The sequence below is a fragment of the Poeciliopsis prolifica genome, unplaced genomic scaffold (genome assembly GCF_027474105.1).
Source record: "Poeciliopsis prolifica strain line A6 unplaced genomic scaffold, Auburn_PproV2 SCAFFOLD037, whole genome shotgun sequence".
NCBI lineage: Eukaryota > Metazoa > Chordata > Actinopteri > Cyprinodontiformes > Poeciliidae > Poeciliopsis > Poeciliopsis prolifica.
In genome coordinates, this window is record NW_026562412.1 from 2,676,487 (window position 1) to 2,701,849 (window position 25,363).

A 25,363-nucleotide genomic window follows, 5' to 3' on the forward strand; every position below is an offset into this window, starting at 1 on the left:
TAGCATTGCTTTTCTATTTAGTTTTCTTTAAATTTTTGCATTTTTTAAGATTTTATAATTGGTGTTCAGACATTAATCTTTCAATCTTCCAATAACACATAATTATCAAGGGATATTTTTCAAATTTCCTGTCAACTTGAAACACTTTTTAAGTCAAAGACACGGCGGGCCGCTGGATGAATGACTGCCACCAGGCTTAGCGAGTTTTCTGGGGGAAACCTTGTACCTGCATCTGATCCTACGGTACCAACCGGGTTTGTTCCCGTCATGGGACAAGCTGCAGGTAAATGGGTCAGGGTGCCGCTGTTTGCAGCAAAGCAATTAGTTCTGAGACAATAAGAAGAGAAAATTCAGTCCTTTAAAAACTGAATTGTTTTTTAGATACTGTTAACATTATCCCAATCAAAACAAATCCCTATTTTTACTGTTTATTAGCTCAATTATAAATTTAAAATTTAAAGTAGTCCTACATGTTCAATCACTATATATTTCGTCCAGTGTGTTTAAAATATAAAGTTGCTGCAGTTTGTTTTATTTCAAGGATCAAATAAATCAAGGACTTTAAGAAGCAATAAGCCGTATTTCAGCTGATGCAATCAATAAACTCAAAGTTTATTGATCTTTGAGAATGTGTTCTTGCGTTATTATGCCATTATTACCATTATATTACTTTAAAATCATCTCGAAACAACAATATTATCATTTATCGTGATGAATTACGGGACAATTATTCAGATAAACGTGTTATTGTGAGGGTTAGGGTTAGTTATTTAATTCAATCTTTTGAACAAAGCAAAACAACAGATTAAATCTTTAAGCAGGTTTTCCACAGTATTCTCTAAATTCAGTGAAGTTTGCTTAATTCATCGAGGTCAAACCGTAAACTTTTCTGCATACTGAGCTTGTTTGAACCGTATATCCAGCATAATGAGGCGGGAATATTCTGTGTGGGCGTCGGTTCTGGTGAGCGTGGCGCTGTCGGTTCTGCACTTACACAAGCAGCTGTGCCTGGTGGCGACTTGGGGGAGTTCTAGTTTATTATTCCTTGTTTAGTCGACCTCTGTGGACTTTTTTCTCGCAGTGCTTCTTATGCACTATAGAGTAAAGCTGCATGACACTGTTTAAAATGAGCTCTGCTTTACCATCACCGGCAACATATTAAAGCTGTGCCCCAGGTCGGAGCTCCTTCCAGCCCGCGCTGCTGCAAGAGGCTCTTTTCTGATCCACTCCAATAACATTAAGTTATTAGATGATTTCAGTGGATTTAATCAGCATAGTAATTCCTCTCCATGGAATGATAAGTCCCTCTCAAGAGCAGTTAGTAAGTCCACTATGCCTGCTGATTAGACACAAGCCCGCTGAAATAATTCATCAGAAAACCACGAAAAATAATTTATCAAAAGTTCCTCTCCCAAAACCCGTGCAGGACCTTTGCTCCTAAATAATTAAACTCTGCAATTAGGCGTCTTACCATGCGCTCAGTGTGAGGCTGCATGCAATATTCATAACAGCACATAATTATGCAATATATTCACTGAAATAAGAGGCCATATCTCCAAAGCGGGGCTGTCAAGAGGCGAGACGTTTTTATTTGGTTCATAGCATGGTTTTGTCTCGTGGATGAGAAGCTGGCCTCCGGAGATGGATGAGAACAAGGACGTCGGGCCTTTAGCGATGTTGTCCTGCGATGTCTGCAGCTCTGAAACTGGGAAACACAAAGCAACAGAGAGAACGCACACTGAGTGGCCATGCCCGCGCTGCAGGAAGCGCTGCTATCAAAGCCCTGGCATACCTCTGTGCTGTTCACTGACCACAGTCAACAACAGATGGAGAAGAAAAGAACAGGCATTGAATTAAAATGGAGCTGAGTTGTGGTGCTGTCACAAGATGTGCTGTATGATGAATTATGTATCACGCTCTTCTCAGCATGGTAAAGAACTGTAAAAATAAAAACCAGGCCCGATGTAGCCTGGAGCAAATAAGCAACGGCTCCGGTCTGCAGTGGACGCTCTGCGGACAACGTTGGCTATCATGTGGAGGTGCGGTTCAAAGCCCAACGCAGAACAATCAAAGCTGAAGTGTAGCTGGATGGCGGCGCGCTCGATGCGGGCGGCAGGAAACACTCGCAGGCGGGCGGGCGCCTCTTCCACATCACAGCGGCTCCATTTCCACACGCCGCCTTTTGCAGCTTATTATTTTTCACTGTGGAAAAGAGGCTTACCGCTGCTGGGAGCTGTGAACAATCGAAGGCCTCTTATGACACGTGTATGATGAATGAGAGGGAAAAGCGTCTATTTTCCACTAACTTTACTGTAGCTAACAAAGACTATCAGTGACAGACGATAGCTGGTCTTTGCCTGGATAAAACCTCTTTTGTTGGGAGAATGAAGCTGAACGAATGTTGAGGAGGAAACGTTATAGACCAACACACACAACGCAAATCTGGACTGAACATTTCATTAAGTTGCTTTTAAAGAGATTTTTAAGCTGTAATGGTGTAAAAATGTGTTGGATTAACATAAAATACAGGCACAATATGTAAGAGTATCATCTAAAACTTATTTCAGGATTCAATTTGAAATAAGAAACTTGTGTATTACCATAAATAGACTGTAGGGAATAATATTATAATATGATATAAATCTTTAAAAACAAATTTTTACATAATACTGCCCCTTTAAAAGCTAACTTTAACTCATCTTTGTTTTTAGCGCTTCCTCTCATCCAGGCCTCCTAAGATCAGAGTATTTGTACTCTGATTACTTTGATCTGTGTGTGTGTGAGTGTGTGTGTGTGTGTGGGTGTGTGTGTGTGGGTGTGTGTGTGTGTGAGTGCGTGTGTGTGTGGGGGGGTGTGTGTGTGTGTGTTAGCTCCAGCTGCAGTATGTGACGCAGCACTGACTGTGTCCGTCTGGTGGACTATCAGCTCAGGAGTCTTCCTCCTGATTGTATAAACCATAACATGGCCATGAATATCATTTCTCTCTCAAATGCAGATGTTTACGAGGTGGGAAAAGGAGGAGCGTGTGAAAAGATGTGAAATTATGAATAAAAAAGAGAGCAGTATCCAGGACTTACAGAGCAAAGAATCGACAGCAGGCCCACAGAGGAGAAATAAAAAAAAAAACTGAGGATTTGAACTACTGGGAGGGAGGATGACTGGAAACCAGAAATAACTAATGAGAGGAACGTAGAACAGCTGATGAAACGAAGAATCTGATGAAACCAAACACTAGAGAATGACACTAAGTCACAGCTAAATACACAAGAGGAAGAACTGCATATGCAACATGACAATAATGTAAGAACAATACAGGCAGAAAACAATGATGCCTGTAAAGTCATTGGAAAGTCAGATTTGATTTGACTTAAAATGCATCAGAATCTGTTTAATATCAAAGTTAATTTTAGTTTGAATTAAATAAAATTATGTTTTGATTATTTTTCGCCTTGCAGTTTTGCTGTTTGATGCATGAGAGCTGCTGACATGTGAGACATTTTAGTCTAAAAGTTAAACTGATGGGATACTTACTGATAGAAGTGATATTATACTTACCTTCTAAGTTGAAAGGTGCACCAGCACAAATAGAAAGCATCACTTTTTCATGAGTCCTGAAACGAGACAGAATTATAAAGAAAATAGATCAGAGAACATTTTAAAATAAAGTCCTGAACATCAAGACTTATCAAGACTTTTTTAATATCTCCATTTCTGTAGCTTTTTTTTCCTACCATCAGTATAATACAGATGTGATTAACATAAATAAGAGTTAAAGTCAAAGAGGCGTAAAGGTCGTCACTGGGGACTGCTCTCGGGTCCGCCGGGTGATTTACAACAACTTAATTTGACTGTGTGGAGTAATTTATCTGTGACAGAGGAAGTCGCGGAACTATCTGCATGTCGCGCACGCATACGGGGCAACAATACGCCATAACGGCACACATCTCACATCTACCCAATCAGTCAAGATGCTTTACAACTTCTGTCAGAGGCCCTAACAGTTCTCATAAATTATAGGGCCATTGTTCCTGCTGCCAATAACTTTTGAAGGAGAACCTCAGCCAAACCGAATGAGCGGGAATGTATTGCTGTTCCTGATGGGGAGCCCCTCGAGTGAAGTGTTGGAAAAAACACAGACCCAAACTCTGAGGGCAGAAAAAGCTTTGCTTTCATCCAGGTATGAAATATGACATAAATATTGGTATTTTCATGCCAAGCAGGTGGCAGGTTGCATTTCTTTCCACTTCAGCTCTGACTTTCCAGTTGCACTGCAAAAACACAGAAGTATTTTTATCTAGTTTCTTAGCAAGACATAGGAGATCCTTTTGAGTCAATAATTCATTAATAATCTTTAAAAAGTTCCACCAGCAGATTATTTCACCTATAAGAAGATATTTTTCCCATTTTAGAAATGGAATAATCCACCGGTGGAACTTTTTTGTCCATTTTAAGGAATTGCTGACTTAAAACAAACTCTAACTTCCTGAAAATTACCTGTAAGTCAGTTTTGTCTTTTTTTGATTGTACAAAAACATTTGCATTAGAAACTATACAAAAACACTTTGTAAAATTTAATGCACTGACTAAACAAATTAAAGTTGTTTTTACATGTTTGTGTTTAAAAACTGAAAAGGTTTAAATCAATTCAGCTGTTTTTTTCTGTATCAAATCGGTATCGGCTGATACTAAACCTCAGATATCGGAAATGAGAAAATTAGAGACAAAACCCTACAGGAGCCAAAAAGCAACAATATATCAGCATATTGACAAAAACGTGTATGCATGTGAACTTCGGTTCTGCAAGCAATAATATGCAGTGATTTATTTGACACACACACACCTACACACGCACACACACACACACACACCGCCCACTGATATTCTGCTGGGAAATCATGACTAGTGCCAGAGAAAACAGGGCAGTATCTCAACCTCATGTCAATAAGACAATCAATTTATACAAATATCAGGATGTGCAGCATGTAAACAGCATGATTGGGGGATGTTTGATACAAATTCCTGCCTGTTTCCCGACTGCAGCGTTTTGATAGCATTCAGAGGGACGGAAACTCCCGGGACAGAACAGGAAGCAGCAAGTCCTGCTGTCACGCCAACAGAGCGGACGTCGGATCGAAGGGCAGACGTTGACGACCGCCTGCAGCGATTCGCATCCAGCTCCATTTAAACGCCACCGGTTTTCTCACAAGGGATCTTGCACTGACTGCTGGGAAACCACAGAGTGGGTCCGACAGACAAAGCCGGTGATTTGAAGGTAATTGGGATAAAATTGGCCTCACTGACTGAAAGGCACAGAACGTTGAGTTTGCCTTAATACGAAGTTCTTCCTTCAAACGTTATGTTTTTCCTTCAGATGTGCTTCTCTCCACATCAGTTGCATAAAAGAGAGATCATGCAGTTTCATTACAGATAACAAATCTTAAAGATGAAAAATGCTTTTTGTTGTGAAAACCAAAATGTTTATACAATGTTTTTTTTGTTTGTTTGTTTGTTTTTTTTTTGTCATGCTTACACTGCAAAAAGACAAAAGTATTTCTGGTGAAAATATCTTAGAACACTTGAAATAAGACAAAACTAAAATTAACTCATATGAGCTACAGCTTTTTTTTTTTTATCAATAATAAGGAATTACTGACTTAAACTCCTACATCTTGCTAAAAAGCTACTTATAAGTTAGTTTGGTATTATGCCAAGATATTTGCACTAGAAATAAAACAAAAACATACTTGGTAATACTTTGTGTTTTGCTGTGTACTTTTTGTATTTTCTCAGATATTTCCAAATTTTAAGAAAAAAATGAACAGAAGTAATTCAGGAATATCCCTGGCTGTCAGTATGTCAGCCCTTAATGTGCAGGTTCCTTTAACAGGAGGATAAATCATCTGGGATGCAGAGCGAGTCAAACAGATGGTCCCCATAAAGCTCAGTGTAAACGCTCCAGATGTTGAGAGGTAGCTGCAGATCCTCTGACATGCAGAGGGATGGAGGTTCTGGTAACGCTGTGAGTATTAGTGCTCTCTTTATGGCTGCATGAGGCTCCGTGGAGGGGAACCCGGGCCCCGCCACTGGAGCTGCTTCCAGGCTTTATGCTTTGATGAACCTACCCTTGAAAAAGCGGGACATCCGTGACCGTACGTTGAGCCCGGTCGACGCCTCCTTCTCCTCCTGCTTCTCCTGGAACACATAAATCAGATTCTCATATCATCATCTAGTCATATTCCATGCATATGCAGCTCTAATCAGTAAATCTGTCAGCCTTCTCACCTTTCGGTGATATATCAGATTCGTAATACTCTCCCCACATATGCAGTAAATCTGGGACAAAGCTCATGTTTCTTGAAATTCAAAGATGGAAGAGCAGAACTTCACTTGGAACAGAAACTGGGACTTGACTAGCAGCTCAGCCTTGAATCTCTGTCTGCTGAACGCATCAGCGCACCGCAACACATCTTCCTCCTCTCAGCACTATCCAGACTGGAAACCAGAACCATTTCCTCCAGAACATCTCCGTCCGGTTTAGGGATGCAAACAATTAACCAACTCATAATTAACTGTTAATTTAATGGTTTATAGTTTAAAATTAGTTCCAGTCGATTAACTAATAATGTCCACTTAGACCAGGGGTGTCAGCATCCAGTCCTCGAGGGCCGGTGTCCTGCAACTTTTAGATGTGCCTCTGCTGCACCACCTGAATAGAATAATTAGGTCATTAAGGCTCTGGAGAACTGATCTACACAAGGAGGAGGTAATGTAGCCATTTCATTCCTGTGTTTTTCACCTGCAGGACAGCGGCCCTGGAGGACTGGAGTTTGACATTCCTGACTCAGACGTTCTATCAGTGTTGTAGTTTGGCCACCATCCAGCAGAGGGCGCCGCTGGTCATTTAAGCAGTTGATGCAGAAACAAAGTTGGCAGGGTCATACCAGAGCAGGACAGAGATACAGATAACAAATGTTCTGTTTAGAGATATAAACAATAAATTCCTTAAGTTTCACCGTAACAGCGCTTCGTTCAGCTGAGCTGCATGGCGGAGCAGCAACAACTTCCACTGCAACAATACTGATTTGCTCCAAAGGTGAGAATGTGATTAGTACAGTATTACTGTATTAGGGCCGCTGTAGACAGAAAACAATTTGCATATTTCTGTCAATAAACTCTCTGAAATATTCTCGAAGAAGAAAAAACATTGAAATTTTGAGATCAATCTCAGAAATGTTGTAGAAAAATATTGGTTTCCAAAGACAAACATTTGCTAGGAATCGATTATGAATTAATTGTTAGTTGATCAATAACATCAATCAACTTTATATTAACTAATTAATCAATGACCCGAATCCCTAGATTTGGGTCATTGATCTAGGGATTCGGGTGCTGAGATGAGCAGCACCTCAGTCACTGCTCATCAGCTGATGAGCAGTGACTGAGGTGCAGAGGAGAGCTGGGCTCTGAGGGGAAGCCAGGCGCTGACATTGTCTGCAGCCCATCATGGCTGACCTTGCATGGGGACGCTGCGGCCTTCGCTTCAGGGGATTAGTAGCCAGGAAAACCAGAGGAAAGACAAATGAAATGGACGCACAGGAATTGATCAATGCCTTGGTCAATATCGGTTCGATTTCTTCCTCACAAAATTCCGACGAAGAGGAAGACGATTGATCTGACATCTCCAGCTTCATTGGCATTTCTAACAATATTAATTAAGAAAAATGCTTAGCTGACTGGTAGATGGGTCAGCCAATATCGTTATATCAATATCGTTAAACCAAAACAAATGATAGTTGCAAACACAATGCTGCAACAAGAAGGTGCAAATCCACTCGTGTTCACATTTCCTGAAAGTGGACGACGTCTCCAACATGGACGGACGTCAGGAAATCAATCGGCACTTCAACCGAGTCCAGAGGAAAGTTCCAGAGCGCCTGGCGACGGCCCGTCAGGTGATCGTAAGAAAAGGCCTGGATGAATGAGCATCAAGCTACGGCTCGTCATTTTTTTGCTCTCCGTCATTGAGATTGGCCGCACTAACTCTCGACGGACATCTTGGCTTGGCAGAGATGCTGAATCTCGTTATTCTTTACTTGGCCCAGACCACACAGGTCAATACCACGAGCACGGCGAGCGCGTCGCCGGGGTGCTGTCTGGAAATGCATTCCAATTCAACGCAATAAATCATTTAAAGCTCCGGCTGAAAATGTAATCATGTAATTGAATTTGGTCATCAATATCTACTATATACACGCGCGTATGCAGAGTACAGGGGGCATTTTGCGGGCGTATACGAGCGCCGGGGTGGGAGGAAATCTGTCAGAACTCAGCCGGAAGAATGAGTCATGGCTCTGCAGTTAGGCCTCGTTATTATTCACACGCCTCTAAGTGATGGGGCTGCTGACGATGAGACGCCGACGCTCTGTTTAGCTCCAAATGAACAGGATGAGTTAAGTTTTAATATCACCAGTGTTACTGTGGGTCTGCCTGGTAAAGTTTCATTAATCCCCAAAGAAAAGTAAAGATATTTCTTGCAAAATCCACTTCGTATAGAGCAGGTGCGTTCAAACTTTTTGTAGCAGAAGCCAAACGCAGGTCAAAAAGTTTTATTCAGCGTTTTGTTGACTGACATTTTTCGTCAATCAACAAAAAAGTAGGCATGAAAATACTTGTAAAACTGTACAGGAATTGAATGTGTAAATTATTGTAGGTCCAGAACTTTGAAAAGGTTCTGCATGTTTTTCTTATTGAAAGAAAGCTTTGCTGAATTATTTTGAAGAAAACTGAAAAAGATACATTCAGCAATAAAAAAGTCACTCTTTATTTGAAAACTGTTGCTGTATTCAGATACATTTTAATAATGTGATTAAAATCAGATTTGAGTGTGAATCTGGTCTTTCTCAAGACCAATCTGAGAAAAAAGTCAGATTTTTCTTTTTTTAATGACCCCTTTATTTCACTGGAAAACTTTTTTTTGTATATTTTTACCTCTTTCATTTAACAACAAAGGAGAAAAACATATTCCTTCTCTGTTTGCATTTCCCCCTTAAAAAAGACACTTTTTAGTGTTTTGTCTTCTATTGATGTTTATTTTTTACTTGAAGGTCTGTTGAATTAAATATTGATAATATGCATAAAAGTGTGTGATTGTAACATTACAAAATATAAAACAATTCAAGGTTTGAGAATACGTTTAAAAGGCTTGTGTCTCCCGAAAAACAGTCTTCAGGATCTCCGTCTTCTCCTTTTCATCCATCTCAATTAGCTAAAAGATGGAGGAAAATCTGTCAGGAAAGGAAACAATCACAAAAAGTCGCTGAGTATGTCCACAGTTTATTATTATTATGATTATTATTATGATTATTATTTTCTACCATGTGGTGGTCATGTCCTGTAGTCCATAGTCAGTCTAAATCAGCAACATTCTTATGAGGCTAAAAGTAATAATTGATGAATTAAGGTATTGATGAGGTCTTTAACCCGGGTCATAACTGGCCCCAGAAGTCAATAATTATCCCAAACAGAATATCTTTATTGCAAAATGCACACAGCAGCAAAAATCACCAAAACATCCCCCTGCGGTGTAATTGCCACTACTTGAAATTATAGTTTTCATTAAAAAGAGCTGTTCAAGGTTATTGATTGCTTAAATAAGACTCAATATCTTCTCATTTTCAAAGCTGAATGAATTTGCGGGGAATAGTAATATCACCCAACTATTGTTAGCATCCATCACGGCGCGGCGGCGGCGCTGCTGCTGCTGTCCCTGGAGGATTATTAGGGTAAAATAAGTGTATTTAAATGAGTGTAATTTCTGGGAAGCAGAGATCTGTGCAAAAACATCTGCATGTTCAGCTCAGCCGCGCTTCATCACCGTGACCACGCATAATAACCATAACAAAGGACACAAATCAGGTGCATAGCAGGATCAGCGTCTACCTTTACTGTGACTCCATCCACTGAATGCACAAAACCCGACTGAGGCTCTCAGCCAACAAAAATATATCTAACTCTCACAATCTTATCTTCCTGTCAGAGGTGCACTCTGCTGACTTCCCGTGTCCTTAAGAATACATTTGCTGGTAATAATACACAGAGAGAGCCACTGAGGCAAAATAAACAGGTTATGCACATATTAGAGGAAACGTGGTTGCTGGGAAAAAGGTCTGCATGACCCTCACACAACTAGGAAAATGATGATTACCATAATTACTGGCTAGGCCATTTTCATGTGACCTAATTCCAGAGCAAATGAGAAAATTGGACATAATAATGAAGTGAAAATGAACTGAATGTGAGACAGAACTACATAAAACTTATTAGAAAGAGTACTCACATGTATCCTGCCACACCCAGCCTTGGCTTTCTTTGGACGTGTGGCGGATAATTTCTTCCTGTTTCCAGTGTAGGTAGAGGCTTCGTGCTCTTCTTCAACTGTTTCCGCTTCAACCTGCTCAGAGGGGAAAACATGAGAGCCTCCATGGTGCACACTGTGCCTCCCAACACAAACAGACCCACAGCGGAAGGAAAATGACACGTGGCTTTTCAAACTTTCACAAAACTTTCACAAATTGAAATCTAAAAAGTGTTCATTTACGTTCAAACTCCAGTCAGTTGTTGTTCAACAATAATTGAATAAAAGGTTTTGAAAATGGTATCAAAACCCACTCACAGTACAGCCGTTTGATAATTCTGCACCTAATGAAACATTTAAGTAATGAAAACTAGCAAACTCTAATGCTATTCTGAGTATGCATGTCTTTATGTTATTATTAAAAATGCAAATTAAAATGAACTGAATTAGTCAAACACTTTGCTATGACAAACAGGAAGAAGAAGCTACAAACTAGCATGGACCAAACATCTTAAAAATAACGGAGAAAGATTGTGTTGCTATCAGGCAAAGTTGTCGTTGCTCTGTTATTTAATGCACAACAATCAAACCTGTTGTTGTTTTCAGACATTTCTTTGTAAATATCCAGACAGACACAACAGAAACCGCTGATCAGTGATGTGAGATGAATGTTTCCTACATCAGAACATGCAGCAAATGTTTCCCTCTCTCCTTCAGCACATCAAGTCTTTTTTGGAAAAGTCAAAAAATTGAGCAGAAGATTTTTGAATTTTGACATTTTCAGTAAGTGCCAATCTACTGTTTTCACTTCCAATACCGATACCAATATACAGAAAAACATCTTTAGTTTCCATCAAATTTTTTTATGCAATTCTTCAAATACCCCCAAAAATCATTGATGGAAACCCAGCTGTTGTTTCAAATACATGCGGCACTTTTAAAAAACCTGAGGCTCATTTTCCTTCCTCTCTAAAATCATGCACCACTTTGCATTGGTCTAACATACAAAATCTCAATAGCATACACAGTTTATGGTTTATGTGAAGAAATATGGAGAACAGAAATCAATGGGTTTGTTCTTGCATGTCACACTCCTTTACTCAGCTGCATTTCTGCAGTCTTTATGTTTATGCAGCGTGTTCTAGTGAGCGTTTATGAGTCTTAGTGTAAACATAAAATCAAGTCAGGCGTTCTCACCCAGGAAGATAAAGCTTAGCAGGGAGAACATAAACAGCTTGTCATAATGATGAATTATCATCTGACTCCATGAACTAAAAAACATAGTTTTCCAGTTCCTGACATGCTGTCAGGCTGAATAATTCAACATGTCTGCATTTCCTTCACAGAGCCGATATCTGTGCCAACATTTTGTCTTTAGGAATCAGAGCTAACTCCCATGTCGGTGAACAGAGCAAACTGAATGCTAAAGTGCTCATTAGGTGGCGGCTGAGTGGGATTATGTCTCACCTCATCAATCGGCAGGTCCACCTGCAGGTGGGGGTCTTCCTGCACCTCTGCCGCGCCCTCCACCTCACTCCTTTTGTTTGTTGCATTAAATACGCTGTCGGCTGAGGAAAAAGGGATTAATCACAATTACTTGTCTGCTCTCTCATTCTGCAGTCACCGCTTTCTCCCTCCATCCCTCTCTGCCCCGGTCCCATCGTTTTCCTCTCCTGCTCAACTTCGCAGGAGATCAATACTGCTGTTGAGCCATTTGTTTGTGCAGAGAGGAAGGACCAGGATATAGGCCATCGTTGTGAATCTTTCCCCCCGTCTGCAACCCTTCCACAGACAGGAAGCGCTCCCGATTTAGTCGAGATTTAGCTCATTCTGTTACATTAAGCAGATTTTCTCCTGTAAACAAATTCCTTTTTCTGGCAGCAGCTGCTAAAACTGATCCAGGGTGTAATTTTAATAATGAAACACGCTGCTGAACTGCCTGGGGTGATTTCATTTTAATAATAAATAACCGTGGTTGTTAGAATTCACAGAGATGAGTCTAAAAAACTACAGAACAAGAACAATACTGTGAGGCTGAGATCTGCTCGCACCGTTTGGTGGTTGGGTTTTTTTATTTAAACATTATTTTTAGATATGCTTCCAGAATAAATTCACAAAAAAACAACAGAATGAAAGAGAAGCAGACGTGTCTGATACAGGTGATGGTACCAAGGTGCTGCCTCATGTTCTGAGGATCTAATGGAGTGAATTAGTAATGAGCAAAATGCCAAATTTAGCTCCTGGTAGTGGAGTTTATAAGGAGGAAAATACAAGCGGTATTATGTGGTAATGATAAACCATTTTGGTATTGTCTGATGGAAATGGGATATTTTCCTACCATTACGTTTCAGAGAATTTAGGCCCCATTATTATTCACTGTCTGACCAAAAAACGAGGCGCCACCTGGATTTAACCAGGCAAATGGCTGCTGCACGGGTGATTATGTTTTATTTAACACCGACTGATGCAATGAGCAGCAACCGCGTGGAAAAGATGTTTGTCTGTTTAAGAAAGGTCAAATTGTTGGCATCTAAAAAGATTATTGAAACTCCTCAAATTAGGCTGCACATTGTCCAACGCATTATTAAAACTGTTAGGAAAGTTGAGAACCATCAACATCAAGGAAGAAATCAAAAACCTTAAAGATCATGACCAGCGATCACTACGTCTGTCCTGGTAAATTATACAAATAATCATTGAGAAAAATGAAGATGTTGTTTAGACACAATTTTCACTTAATTTAATGATAAGAGCATAAAAAACCAAGTTCACCGTCTCAAAGACTAAATAATTTTGTAAAGAACATGCAACCCCGGAACTGAAAGACATTTTAAATATTAAAAATAAAACAACAAACAAAAAAGGAAACAACACAAACACACACACACACACAACCTAAACCATTTGAACTAAAATGAGTTATGAATTCTCTGGTTTCTAGTTCCACTAGCAATTCCACTACCATTATCAAGACATATCAGGGAAAATGTCTTGCAGTAAGTGAAATAATCTGACAGTAGAGTGAGTGATATTTCAGTGTTAAGTTATTATTTATTTACAAACAAGCTCCTATTTCTATGTCAGTGTCTAGAAACTAGAGCAAAAATACTTGGTAAAGTTTTGTGGTTTTGAAATCCTAAAATCAGTGCCTATATTTTAAATCGTAAACTGTTACTGCGCTTCATTTGTGAAACTGACGCCATGATGTCCTCCTTCAACTGCAGCCTCCTGCTGTGACTCAGAGTCAAATGTTTTGTTCAACACACCTTAGAAGAGCTCTGACTTTATTATTCCTTTCATAGCTTCGGTTATGAAAGAGGAGTCCTGGCCCACAGCAGCATTCAACCCCCACCGTGCTGAACCACAGACTGAGGCTCTGCTTTGCTCTCCTGCATCCATGGATCATTTTCTATGGGGACTTTAGCTTGATCAAGGTTTTACTAACTTTCTTTTTTTGCTTTCAGTAGTTTTTTTTTTGTTTGTTTGTTTTTTGCTGTTGTTTTTCTTTATTTTCATCTCCAACATTTGTGACTTTACATACATTTGAAGTGTTATCAGGAATTTTATTTTATTTTGAAAATTGGTTTTGAAAACTGGACATGCATATAATTTACAATAACACTGATTAAATAACAATATGTTTTCTTGACCTGACCATAATAAAAACTTGACTGATAAATTAATGCAGTTCTGTTGACAGCAGAGCTAAATTTTCATTTTGTGCTTTTGCATCTTTGCTAATTTTGAAAATGTTTATCACACTTAAATTCCCCTAAGTTAATTTTTAGGCAGATTCTAAACCGTTAAAATTACCTGGTTGTTTTGCAAACCTTTAGTTGAATAAAGTTCCACTTCAGTGTTGAAATTTGATGATCAGCTCTCTATGATCTTCATGCATAAGATAAAATTTGGGAAAAACATTTTAGACAAGCTGCTTAATGACCGCTTCTGCTTTTGACTTTGGAGACTTTCTGCCTTTGGTGTTTTTATTATTTATAAATTATAACAACGCTGTTCTTTCAATTCCATGACAACCAAAGCCTCTGAACTACAGCAAGTTATGCTTCGTTCCTTTTGCGCCATGGTGAAAAAAACATATTTACTTCTTATTAAAACCAGCTTCGTATGATCAATGTTTTATAATAATTACCACATCCTGAGAAAATGAAAACATTTCATATCTCGAACAAGATTTTTTGGATTTATTTCCCATCAGGTGGCCGATTGAATTCATCTGTAATTTGAGTTTCCTCAGCAGCGTTTGAAGCCTCGTTCTGTTTAACGTTCACCTGGAAAAGTCACCTTAATTTCAAAGAGCAATGAGAAATGTTCTGTTTGGACCCACAGGACAGGTCGGGAATCCTAAGAAATAAACCTTTCAGAGGGTTTATTTTTCTGTCCTCCCTGCACACCAGATGAGTGTCTTCTGACTCACACACAGAGGAAAGGACAGTGATGCACAGCCATCAGGCAAAAATGAAACCCATAATATAAAATTGTAATCAAAAGGCAGCAGGTTTCTGTTCGTATAATCACAGTGAAGAAGATTGTGATGAAGGAACAAACACAGAGGAAGAGGAGTCTGGAGAGCAACGCGTTAGGAGAAACATTGCTAGTGAAAAGCTCTGCTTACCTCCTGCTGTGACGCGTGCTGATTTTCTGGACACCTTCTTCGGCTGTTTGACTCTCTCCGTCTTGGCTGCATGTTCCTTCATCTTGCCCCCGACTGTGAGCTCAAGGTCCTCTCTATCGCATACCTGAGCTCACAGCGAAGAGACCAGAAAACATCAGACCAGAATAAAACACCTTTCCTCTGACTTCTCTCGCTGAAATTTTGTTGGCAAAATAGCAGAAACTAAATCAGTTTGTGTACATTGGGAAAAGGAAAAACGAAATTGTCGCCCATCCAAACATGAAATTGTGGTTGAAAAGTAGCGCGTGGGAAGAAATCCAAGAAAAGATGTCTGATGATGTCTGCATGGCTTAAATGTGATGAAATGGGTTAAATTAGCATCATGTTTGATTTTTTGTTTAGGTTTAATTTTGACAGGATATACAGACCGATGGGCTATTTTCAACTTGAAATAGCCATAAAAGTGTCTCTGGGCTTCAGCGCAGCTGCACAAAACTCTTAATTATAAAGCAAAAGAAACAAGAAAGACGTTTTGCTTTGAGCTGGCCAGCCTGATTCTGTGATTCAGCCACTAACGCTGCTCTCAAAATGAAATGATTTCTAAAAATTTTTAATTTTCTAAAACAGCTGTTTCATTGTATTTTATTCAAACTGAACTTATTCTCCAGCAGAAAGTCACATAATTCATATTTTATGGATGAATTGGCCCAAATCAGGATTGGAAGCAAAATCAAAAGGAGCAATTTTTAGTTGGATGGACAGAAACAACTTTTAGACAATTTAATAGGGAATCCAGACTGAAAACTTATTCTGACTATAAACAATTTTTAAGTAAATTTTTGTTTTTTTTTTGTATTTTCCTTTCACCTTAGTGTTTCATGAGCTGACATGTTCCAGTGTTATTGAATTCCTCTGGTTTCAATACATCACAAACACTCAACCTATCAATCACCTGGGAGTGTGGCAAACAAATCATTTATTGATGGAATAGGGCAGGCGTGAATTTCTAACCGCATTTGTCTTATTTATCAAACCAGATCAAACAATGAAAATCCAAACAAGCTTAAAGGGAAAAAGGAGGGAGTTGCACGGAATAACTTATTCCTCAGCAGCAGACGGCAGAAGGTTATTGATGGATGGGGAGAGCAAAACAAAACACAGAAAAGGCGAGGAGGGGGTTGGGAGTGAGCCGCACAGTGGGAGAGCGAAGGAGTGAGAGAGGAGGAGAGGAAAAGCAGGGAGAGTTCAGACAGTAGGGTACACATCTGAATTAATGCTTCCACAAAAGACGATTTTCTCCTCGCAGGCTCCTCTTCCCCTCTGCAGGCAGCGAGGTGAGGGATGTCTCCCTCACCGACTGAAACGCGATGAGTTAGCTAACGCTGCGTTTCAGCGGCGGGGTCCCTGAGCTGGCTCAGGGGACGCTGCACTGATCTCCACCAGAATACACTCCTGGCTCTGCTGTTTGCAAGCTCACTAACATGGAGTCTGGGGAATAACCCAGTTGCTTCTTCACTTGTTTGCCTGCTTTAATGCGGAGGCAACGTCTGTTGATATTCCTTTGAAATCCTGCAGCCGTTAGTGGACTCAGGAAGAGGAGTAGAACAACAAAAAGAAGATTGAGTGTTGCTTGGTGTATTTAGTGAAGAAGAGTTGAAATAGAGTTCATGCTGTAGGTTTGCGTTGGGGGTTGGGGTAAGAGGAGCCATTTTTCATATTCACTACATCAAGGGAACCTTAGTTTGGTCGCTGGCTTATATATCTGATAGTTTGATGATATAGCATTGTCTAAAACTGTTATTGTATCCCTCAGCTTCCACCTCCCTCCCTCAGACACACACACACTTCATCCTGACCCTCCAACTCGAACCCCCACCCTCTAACCACCTTTCCTAAATAAGTCACTTTTTTCCCATGGAGCACAGCACTGTCAGCTTGGGAAAGTGCTAAATAAGACCCAATAACAGGAGATCACGGAACCGTCCGGGTTTCAACCTCAGCTCCTCACTGACTAACGTGAGGCAGCGTCACCATGAAGCTCCGAGTCAAATCACATCTGGCCAATCAAATATGGAACAGCTTGTTTTGCTTTCTGGCAGCCTGGTGATGAGATGTAAATAGATACCATTTAAATCAACACTGAATCAGGGCTCATCACTCAGAGAGACGCTGGGAAGGGAAAAAAACGCAGAGCAGATCTGGGAAAGCAGACGCACAAGTGGAGGCACGGCGGTGGAAAAGCTGAGGTCATGCGGCCTCTCTTCTGGGTTACATATCTGCAGCTCCGGGTCCGGTGGGAGCAGACGACGTTGTGTATCAGGAGGCCCCAGCCTGTACCAGACTTAGTACAAACAGGGTCTCTGGGAGGGCAAAGCAGAAAGCAATCTGTGGCCCTCTCAAGTAGCAGAGAGCAGGAGTCAACAAGAGGACAGGGTGATCTGATAGCCGGGGGATAACGGAGGTCCCAAACAATCGGGCCGACCGGCCGCCAGCCGTGCTGGCTGTGGGATCGGTGGGAACCACTCCCAGGCTGCTTCACAGTTAGCAGACATGCTGGCAGCAGCGAAGAGGCACCGCCTCCCTCAGGGCCGCGCTGCTTCCCCTCACTGCTGAGATCATCCGCCAGGAGCCCAGCAATGGGGAGCCGCAGTAAAGTGTCGCCGATGACAGAAAGTCTGGACAGTCAGGAAACCTCTGCGGATTATTTTTACAACATGCTTCAGGTACATTATGATTACTGCAGCATGAAGTAATGGGCAAGGATTATACCCATGACTCCAATTTCTCTCTGCCCGGCTTTCTGGCCAGAGTTAGATTTAAAGCCAACGTGTTATGTTCCTTTTAAACAAGCTGGGATGGGTCTACAAAACATGCTCAGCTGGCCACACCCCCGCTGCGCCCCACAGCTCATACTTTATACAAATGGCTGCAATTATACAAATATACATCTTTGAAATACAGAATTAGAGCCACGTGCACAACCAACAAGAATGCAGCAAGTGGTTTCTGAATGGTAAGTTGACAACCGAACACTGCAACAGCATTGACCAGCGCATACAGCAGTTTTATATAAAACCTTGGGTTGCTAGTTGAGGTGCAGCAACCACAGATTGTGACTCATAAGGTTTTTGAAAGGACTCCTTTTCCAAACACCAAAAGACATTCCCTTATTGCCAGAAAACATCTCAATGTTTTTTTGCACTTGGATTGTTTCTAGAGACCCAAAAATGTACAAAAAATAAACCTTGTATAATAATAAAATGCTGGCAAACATTAGAATATCATCTCTGCTGTTCATTGCAAGACTGACTGCAACTGGAGATCAACGACCCTTTGAAGAGACTTAATTTCATTTGAACTCAACTGAATAAAGAAATGAATGGTTCAGGGTGCACTTTCTTGAAAAGTAATATTGAAAAAAATATGTTTTTTTTTTTTTTTTTGCATTGTGAACGTCCAAGTCGATGATGTGACAGTGGTCATAAAGGGCCAGGAAACCAGTAAACAACCAGCACTGACATGAAGAAGTGAGTTTCAGGATGTTTAACATCATCCTGCAGAGAGATTCCAGATTGGAGTCTGAAGCATTTCAAACTGCTGTAATTCTTGGTGGCATAGATCCGACCAGGTGTCAGACTTTCTGAACGCCATGAGAAGAATCTCCTGTTGATCACGTCCCAACGTTGCTCTATTGCACAGATATCAAACTCCAGTCCTTCAGAGCTGCTGTCCTGCAGGTTTTAGATGTGCCACAGGTACAAAACGCTGCAACAAAATGGCTTAATTACCTCCTCCTTGTGAAGATCAGTTCTCCAGAACCTTAATGACCTAATTATTCTGTTCAGGTGGTGCAGCTGAGGCATCTAAACGTTGCAGGACAGCAGGCCTCCAAGACTGGAGTCTGGATTGAGTTTTAGTGACAGTGGAGGCATGTGGAGTTCAGCAAATTCATTGTCGTAGTTTGAGCTTCGTAACATGAAGCATCATCCTGTCGCAGTCAGAAGATGGGAACACTCTTCTGGGAACTAGCAAGTCTAAACTGCTTAGTTGCAACTCACAGGCAAAGAGTGACATCATCACTAACGCCAGAACAGGACGGATCTGCACTTTCATGATGTTTATGCCAAATATTGACCTTCCCGTCTGATATCAACTCATCAGATGTTTGAGTCTCTTACTGCTCAGTTCTGGTCGATTTGTATGCATGCTAGCTTTAGCTTTCTGCGTTTAGCTGCTCCCAGTGCTGCTGTTCTTGCCCACCTGCTTCAAGGTTCAGACTGTTGTACATTCAGAAATGTGTCTCCACATTGTCCTCTAACATCTGACATCAACAAGGCATTGGTTTCTACTGGATTTTCTCTTTTCAGACCATTTTCTGTAAATCTGACATGATTTAGCCAGATGTTTCCAGTAGATCAGCATCTGTCACCATGTTCAAAGTCCCTGAAATCAGTTTCTTCCCCTTTCTGATGCTCTTCATCATGTTGTCTTCATCACGTCAGCACAAACGCAGCTTATTGCTGCTGCAATAAGCTGCAATAAGCATTTTATCAATTAAGCTCATAAATTGATCAATTAAAATGAACTCAATTATTTCAATTCTGATGAATTTTTATAGGTTATTAATGGTTTTGGTTTTTAATTTCTATTTTTTGAAAACATTTTCAAACTCTTTTACATGCATTGCCACCATTATTATTATTTGGAAGCCATCAAAGTGATGAAATAGATGAACTTTTTTATAAACTGTTATCATGATTTTTTTTATCTTCCAGTCGCAGTGTTATGTATTCTTTGTTACATTAATATGTTTTTGAGAGGACAAACTTGCATTATTATTATCAATATAACACTTAAAATGGTCTCAAAACAATAATATTATTGTTAATCATAATATTTACTGGGAGAATGTATTGTGATTCGTGTCCATTTAACTTCAGTTTTAAAGCCAAGCCTCAGCAGGAGGTTAAACACCTGATGCTTTTCTCTGCTCTCTGACTGCAGTTCTCTCCTTTTTGTACACAAATCCTTTTACTTCACATCTACAGTCATTCAAGTCAAGTGAAACATGTTGGCCTTTTGAAAATTGACGTTCCACTGTCCGGAGCAAACGGCCATCATTTCTGCAGAGCCAGTCGGAGCAGCACAGACGGCATCTCCGTGCCGTCAGGCTGCAAGGGCAAGGTTACATTTAACACAGCCCCAGTGAGCATGTTTAAGGGATGCTTTTACTGGCATTTCCAGCCAGACTGCTGTTGTTTTGTGAGGTCAAAGTGAAATTAACGATAGATGTGACCCTATAAAGGGCTGTGTAATCAGCAAGCTAAACAAGTGACAGATCAGGGGCGAGCAAGCCGTTTTTGCTGCATGCATTTTTCCCCTATGGAAGATTCTTATTAACCCAGCAGCTCAAGCTTGCAGATTCATGAGACACAGAGAGATGGAAAATGCAGCAGCACCATGCCTGCTGAGTGTCGCTCCAGAGAAATCACAGCCATAGATCTGTCTCTGCCTCCACCTACTGGCAACAGGTGGAACAGCAGCAACTTCACTTGGAGCTCCAGGTTATTTTATGAGTTTATTTTGATGACAAAGTTGTTTTCATTGATTATTTTCTGCTTGGACGGTTGCTAACATGATGAAGAGATCTTACTACAGCGTCTACACTTCAGCTCATTCTAATACAGCACTGATATCAATCCATATATCTGAACAGAAAGCCATTCAACAGAAGGTGCTGCTACAGATAAGGGCAAGGGATATTTTTCTCCATCTAATAAAATTGGCACCTGCAACAGCCTTGCCATCTTTCATGGTTAGAAAAATCAGATGTCAGACACGTCTCTCACGGGAAGGAGGGGCCTGGTGTGCCGAAACCTGCTGACTGGGCATGTTTTCATCTTAAACATCTGATTTGGTGTTCTTTTCTGGCCCACAGCAGAGCAAATCCTCATATGGATTCAAAACATTTCACTGCCTACTTAATCACAAAACAAATTGTCCTGGTTCTAGTTTCGAATGGGATTTTTTTTCTCCCCCCCAGCAAGCAAAGTCCCAGCGCTGCATGCGGTATGATCTGAGCCTCACCGCACTTGATCAAGTGGACCAGCCTGTCTCTTTTGGGGATTACCCATCAAAGTGCAAAGCGATGGTAACTCGATGCTTCTTACAGACAGAGATTGATGATAGTTCTGTTTCATAACGAATCGCGCCCCCACAAGAAGTCGCGCACAAGTGGGAAATGTTAATTGAAATGCTTTGTGTGCAAAGGGTTGTGATTTTACCAAGGTGTTAGAGCAATAAACTAAAGGCAGACGTGGGGGGAAGACTGTATCAGTTTCACGTTTTATGAGAAAGCGAACAACCTGACGGCAAACTGGAGTCGACTTTGAAGTGGGAGTACTCACCGTTTTACTTACAGGTCTTTTGTTTCGAGCAGATAGCAGGAGAGCTTTGCTGCAGGGGCAAAAGGAAAAACGTTACTTTTTTCTTTTCACAAATCTATACTCTAGTGTTGCTGGGGTTTTTTGTTGTTGTTGTTTTGTTTGTTTTTTAGACACAGTCATGGAAAAACAACCTCTATCAATTTGTTGGTAAAAGACTGGAGATGAATCAAGAACTCATAAATTTAAATTATTTCACACACTGCAAAAACACAAAATCTCACCAAGTGTTTTCTCTCTAGATTCTTGTCTGAATCTCTTTGTATAAAGGAAAAATTATCTTACAAGTAACTTTTCAGCAAAATGTGGGAGCTTGATTTAAGACCATTCATTTCTTAATATTTCTTATAAGTTAGCTTTGTCTTACTTCAGCTGTACTAAGATACCCAGACAAAAAATACTTGGCATGATTTTGTGTTTTTGCATTTTACTATTCATTATATCCATCTAAACTTAATGCTTCAACATTCATAATGGACTTAATGGACAATAATTGTAATAGTGTTTCTTTTTTATGTTATTATAATTTTTTTACATGAAAGTGTTTCTGACAACCAACCAATTTTATTATCTGCTTTGCAGAATTATTTTAATTTCGCCATGTTGGAAGGTTTTTGATCACAACCAGCCTGCGTAAAATTATTCTTCAGGATCTCTTGACTTTAACTAGGTCATTCCAAAACTTTTGTTTCTCTTTTGCTTGAGAAACAAAATAATTCAGTAATCTGAATAATTATTCAGATTACTGAATAATAATCCCTGACCACATCGAACATCATATGATATCATCGATATCGGCCAGAGAGAATCGGATTGGTGCATCTCCAGAAAAACCTTCAGTTGGATAATTTATTTCTTCATCTTTTTCTTACATTTCAGCAGAGAACGCACCGTTCATATGGGAGAGGTTTGAACTTTTCAGGTCCAGCTGCAACATAATGCTGGTTGTTCTCCAGTTCAGAAGATCCATTGACAGGATGTCCATCTAACCGGTAGAGCCTGGAAAGTTTAAAAAAAAAAAGGTAAATAAAATAAATTATATAAATAAATTATAAATTAAAAATATATCACATTTTAAATCAGTTTTAACATTCAGGTCCTGCAAAAAAACACTAGTTGTCTAATTTTTCCAATTTAAAAGGCAGTCATTCTTATTTTAGTGACTAGAGTCTCAAATATGAGTTACCAAATCTGATCCAAGCCTTTTAATGGAAAGTTAAGTGGAAGGAAAAAAGAGGAAGAGGTACACTAACAATATAAATAATCATAGCTTTGAGAGATTTGTGAAGCAAAAAGTACTAAAACTAGAACCTTTCAATCCTGCCTTGTTTTCTCTGGTTGCCTTCATGGATTCTTGGTGTTTAATTGCTGTCAATTATTTTCTTTTTCTTTTCAGATCCATACAAGGTTGTCTCTCAAATATTTTTGCAAAACATATAAATACCTCTGATGAAAGAAATATGAGTAAATTCAGAAAGTTAAAGAAAAGAGCCATAGAAATATTAGCAGATGTATTTAATAAAATGTTTTACACCTTTTTTGTAGTGACCAGAGCATATGGAAGCTTGTTTTTGTGTTTTTGTGGATTTTGTTTGAATTAATAAAACATTAAAACCAAACAATGTAGAAAAACTAATACTGAGAGGTTATAAAGTGAGCTTCACTGACTTTACAGAAAAGTCTGCAGAATAGCTGCAAATTGAGTTGTGGCAACATGTTGAGCATTTCAGTCAACTTTTTAATAAACAAAATTCATAATGCAATAGCAACAAAAAAGAAAACATCCTTTGGCTCTCTTCACACTCAGTTAAGTCACAGTGATGGTTGATTTTACTTGTAAACAGCCCCAGTGCGGAGCTCCACTTTGTGCGTCACCAAGGATAAAACACGGTCCCAGTTTCTCAGAGTGAACTTTGGGATCCGGACCCGAGCCGGAGGAATCCGCAGGTCTCCGTTGCTGAAGACGCTGTAAAAAAGAAAATATGATACCAGACACTGTACTGGGAAGACTCTGGAACCAGTCCTCACGTCAAAACTCACTTTATTGTGCAAGTCCCGTCCTTAACTTTCCTCCAGCGAGATGAAGCAACTACTTTGGAGGGAGGTACAGGTAGAATCTGTGCAAAATAATCAGGGCCACATAATAAAATATCCTATTTTTTTAGGTTCATTAAATGCATCAAGATAAAACACTACAATTTCTTTTTTTTATATAAGCACAACAACAAGCTTTTCCTCCTCATCTCTGTGTAGGTTTAGTGTAAATGAGTAGAAAGTTTGAAACACAGAATTTGGATTTTCGTTGTTTGTTGTTGGATTTAAACCTGCTACATCTGCAAAACCTCATTGTTTTAAAACCAGTCTGTGCACCACCAGGCTAACATAACAAACTAAAAATATTTAAACTTATTAGTCCACATGCATTTATTCAACATTTAATTTGACTGTAATACTTCAAAATCTGGCAAAAGCTTCATGAAAACTGTTTTGCATGATGATCATTCAATGAGCAAAAGCATAAAATTTGTTCTTACCACAGCAGTTTTCCTTCTCTGCGGCTTTATGGCGGTTATCCCATAGTAGCTGGGAAAAAATACAAATATTGTGACTCAAACATGGCGTCCAACATGGAAAAGTAAACATCTAATAATTACCTGTTTTATGTTGATGGTTAAATAATTACATTAAATAATAATGTTAACATTAGTTTCTGTAGGTATATGAAACTAAGTTCTTCTTCATTCAGTGAAGTTATTCAGCAGGTTGAGTCTCCAGATATTTAACTCAAGGAAGAGAAGCAATAATAATAATATTACTCAAGTAAAAGTGAAACATGAAATAAAAAATAATCCTAAAAGTTTCATTTTTCTTCACAAAGTTACTCCAATAAATGTCACTGAGTAAATGTAACTACCACCCATCTCTGGTTTTCACTAGTCATTCTAACTAAATCGCTGATTTATGGCGGCGAATTCAGGCCATTCAAGATAGAAACAGATCAATTTCCTCCAAAAAACAGTTTTAGATTAATCTCTGAAGTGTTCTTTATTTTAAAAAAAACTAGGAAATGTTTGAGTCTGGAAAGTCAAAGATATATTTGAAAAGAAAAATCTTGATTTTTTTAATGTTATTCTCAGAAATTTTATGGAGTGAAAGTGAAAAAGTGAAAAATTGACAGAAAAACATTTGAAATTGTGAAATTAATCTCTGAAATTTTCTTGTTTTTTATAGAAAATTTCAGTTTGAAAAGGAGAAAACTTGCTAGAAAAAAACCCAGAAAATTTCAAGAAAAAAACAACATGGAAACTTCTGCGTTTGAAAACTTTATGACTTCTGAGTTTCTGAGATTAATATAAAGACTTCTCGGGTTTTGGGCGGGGATTTGCTCCGTTTTTAATCTAAAAAGCTGAAAGTAACGAGCTGCTCCTCTGGTTGTTATCAGTCTAACTTACTCCAGGACCTTGAAGGGTTCATTCCCCGCTGCGACGTAGGAGCCTCCATGCGTCAGCTGGTCCAGCTCCTGCACCGTGTGGCCCTTGGTGGGTGTGTACAGCCTCCTGACGGCGCCGAACGGAGCCTCCACGTGTCTGGTCAAACTGTTCATAAAGTTGTCGAAAGTTGACAGATGCCGGGGATTCAGCACGACTTTTTTCCCGGGATAGAAAGCGTCTCCATTCCGGTAGACGGTGACGGTTCTGCTCGCAGGAAGAGGCGCAGTTATCCGCGGGCTCTCCGCCATGTTTCCCTGCAGGCGGTCCAGTCTGGTCCAAGTGGATCCGGGATGCTGGGAGCCACTGGGGAGGTAACTGGATCTGTGAGCTGGTGATGTGGGAGCAGTTCAACCACAGAGGAGGCGCGTCATCTTGAAACTGATCCTCCGTCTGTTTTCTTGTTGGCTTCCTCTCGTCGTTGCCAGTTGACCTGCGTTCTCTA

At 39.9% G+C, this 25,363-nt stretch overlaps 1 protein-coding gene across 4 annotated transcripts; it reads right to left on the minus strand.

Annotated features, from left to right (window-relative positions):
* Window positions 1-1,568: 1,568 nt before the first annotated feature.
* On the minus strand, window positions 1,569-25,363 carry LOC129374782 (doublecortin domain-containing protein 2). 4 transcript variants are annotated; one of them, XM_055053420.1, is made up of 12 exons: window positions 24,883-25,363; window positions 23,965-24,013; window positions 23,471-23,547; window positions 23,265-23,396; window positions 22,322-22,429; window positions 21,395-21,443; window positions 14,988-15,111; window positions 11,822-11,922; window positions 10,337-10,450; window positions 6,123-6,192; window positions 3,556-3,611; window positions 1,569-1,705 (listed from the first exon to the last, which is right to left on the minus strand). In XM_055053420.1, exons 1-11 carry the CDS (start codon window positions 25,167-25,169, stop codon window positions 3,595-3,597), a joined length of 1,128 nt encoding a protein of 375 aa, XP_054909395.1. In that variant the 5' UTR covers window positions 25,170-25,363; the 3' UTR covers window positions 1,569-1,705; window positions 3,556-3,594. The 4 variants fall into 4 exon arrangements, with proteins under 4 accessions (XP_054909395.1, XP_054909397.1, XP_054909396.1 ...); XM_055053422.1 differs by lacking the exons at window positions 1,569-1,705; window positions 3,556-3,611; window positions 6,123-6,192 and adding exons at window positions 7,681-7,699; window positions 9,192-9,265; XM_055053421.1 differs by lacking the exons at window positions 1,569-1,705; window positions 3,556-3,611; window positions 6,123-6,192 and adding an exon at window positions 9,111-9,265.

Bases quoted from the DNA above. Each gene is read 5' to 3' on its own strand.
- LOC129374782 (XM_055053420.1), bottom strand. From the start codon at position 25,169: ATGGCGGAGAGCCCGCGGATAACTGCGCCTCTTCCTGCGAGCAGAACC. The intron at 11,923-14,987 runs GTAAGCAGAGCT...CTTTTTCCTCAG, and splicing joins AGCACGCGTCACAGCAGGAG to CCGACAGCGTATTTAATGCA. The intron at 10,451-11,821 runs GTGAGACATAAT...CCCTCTGAGCAG, and splicing joins TGGACCTGCCGATTGATGAG to GTTGAAGCGGAAACAGTTGA.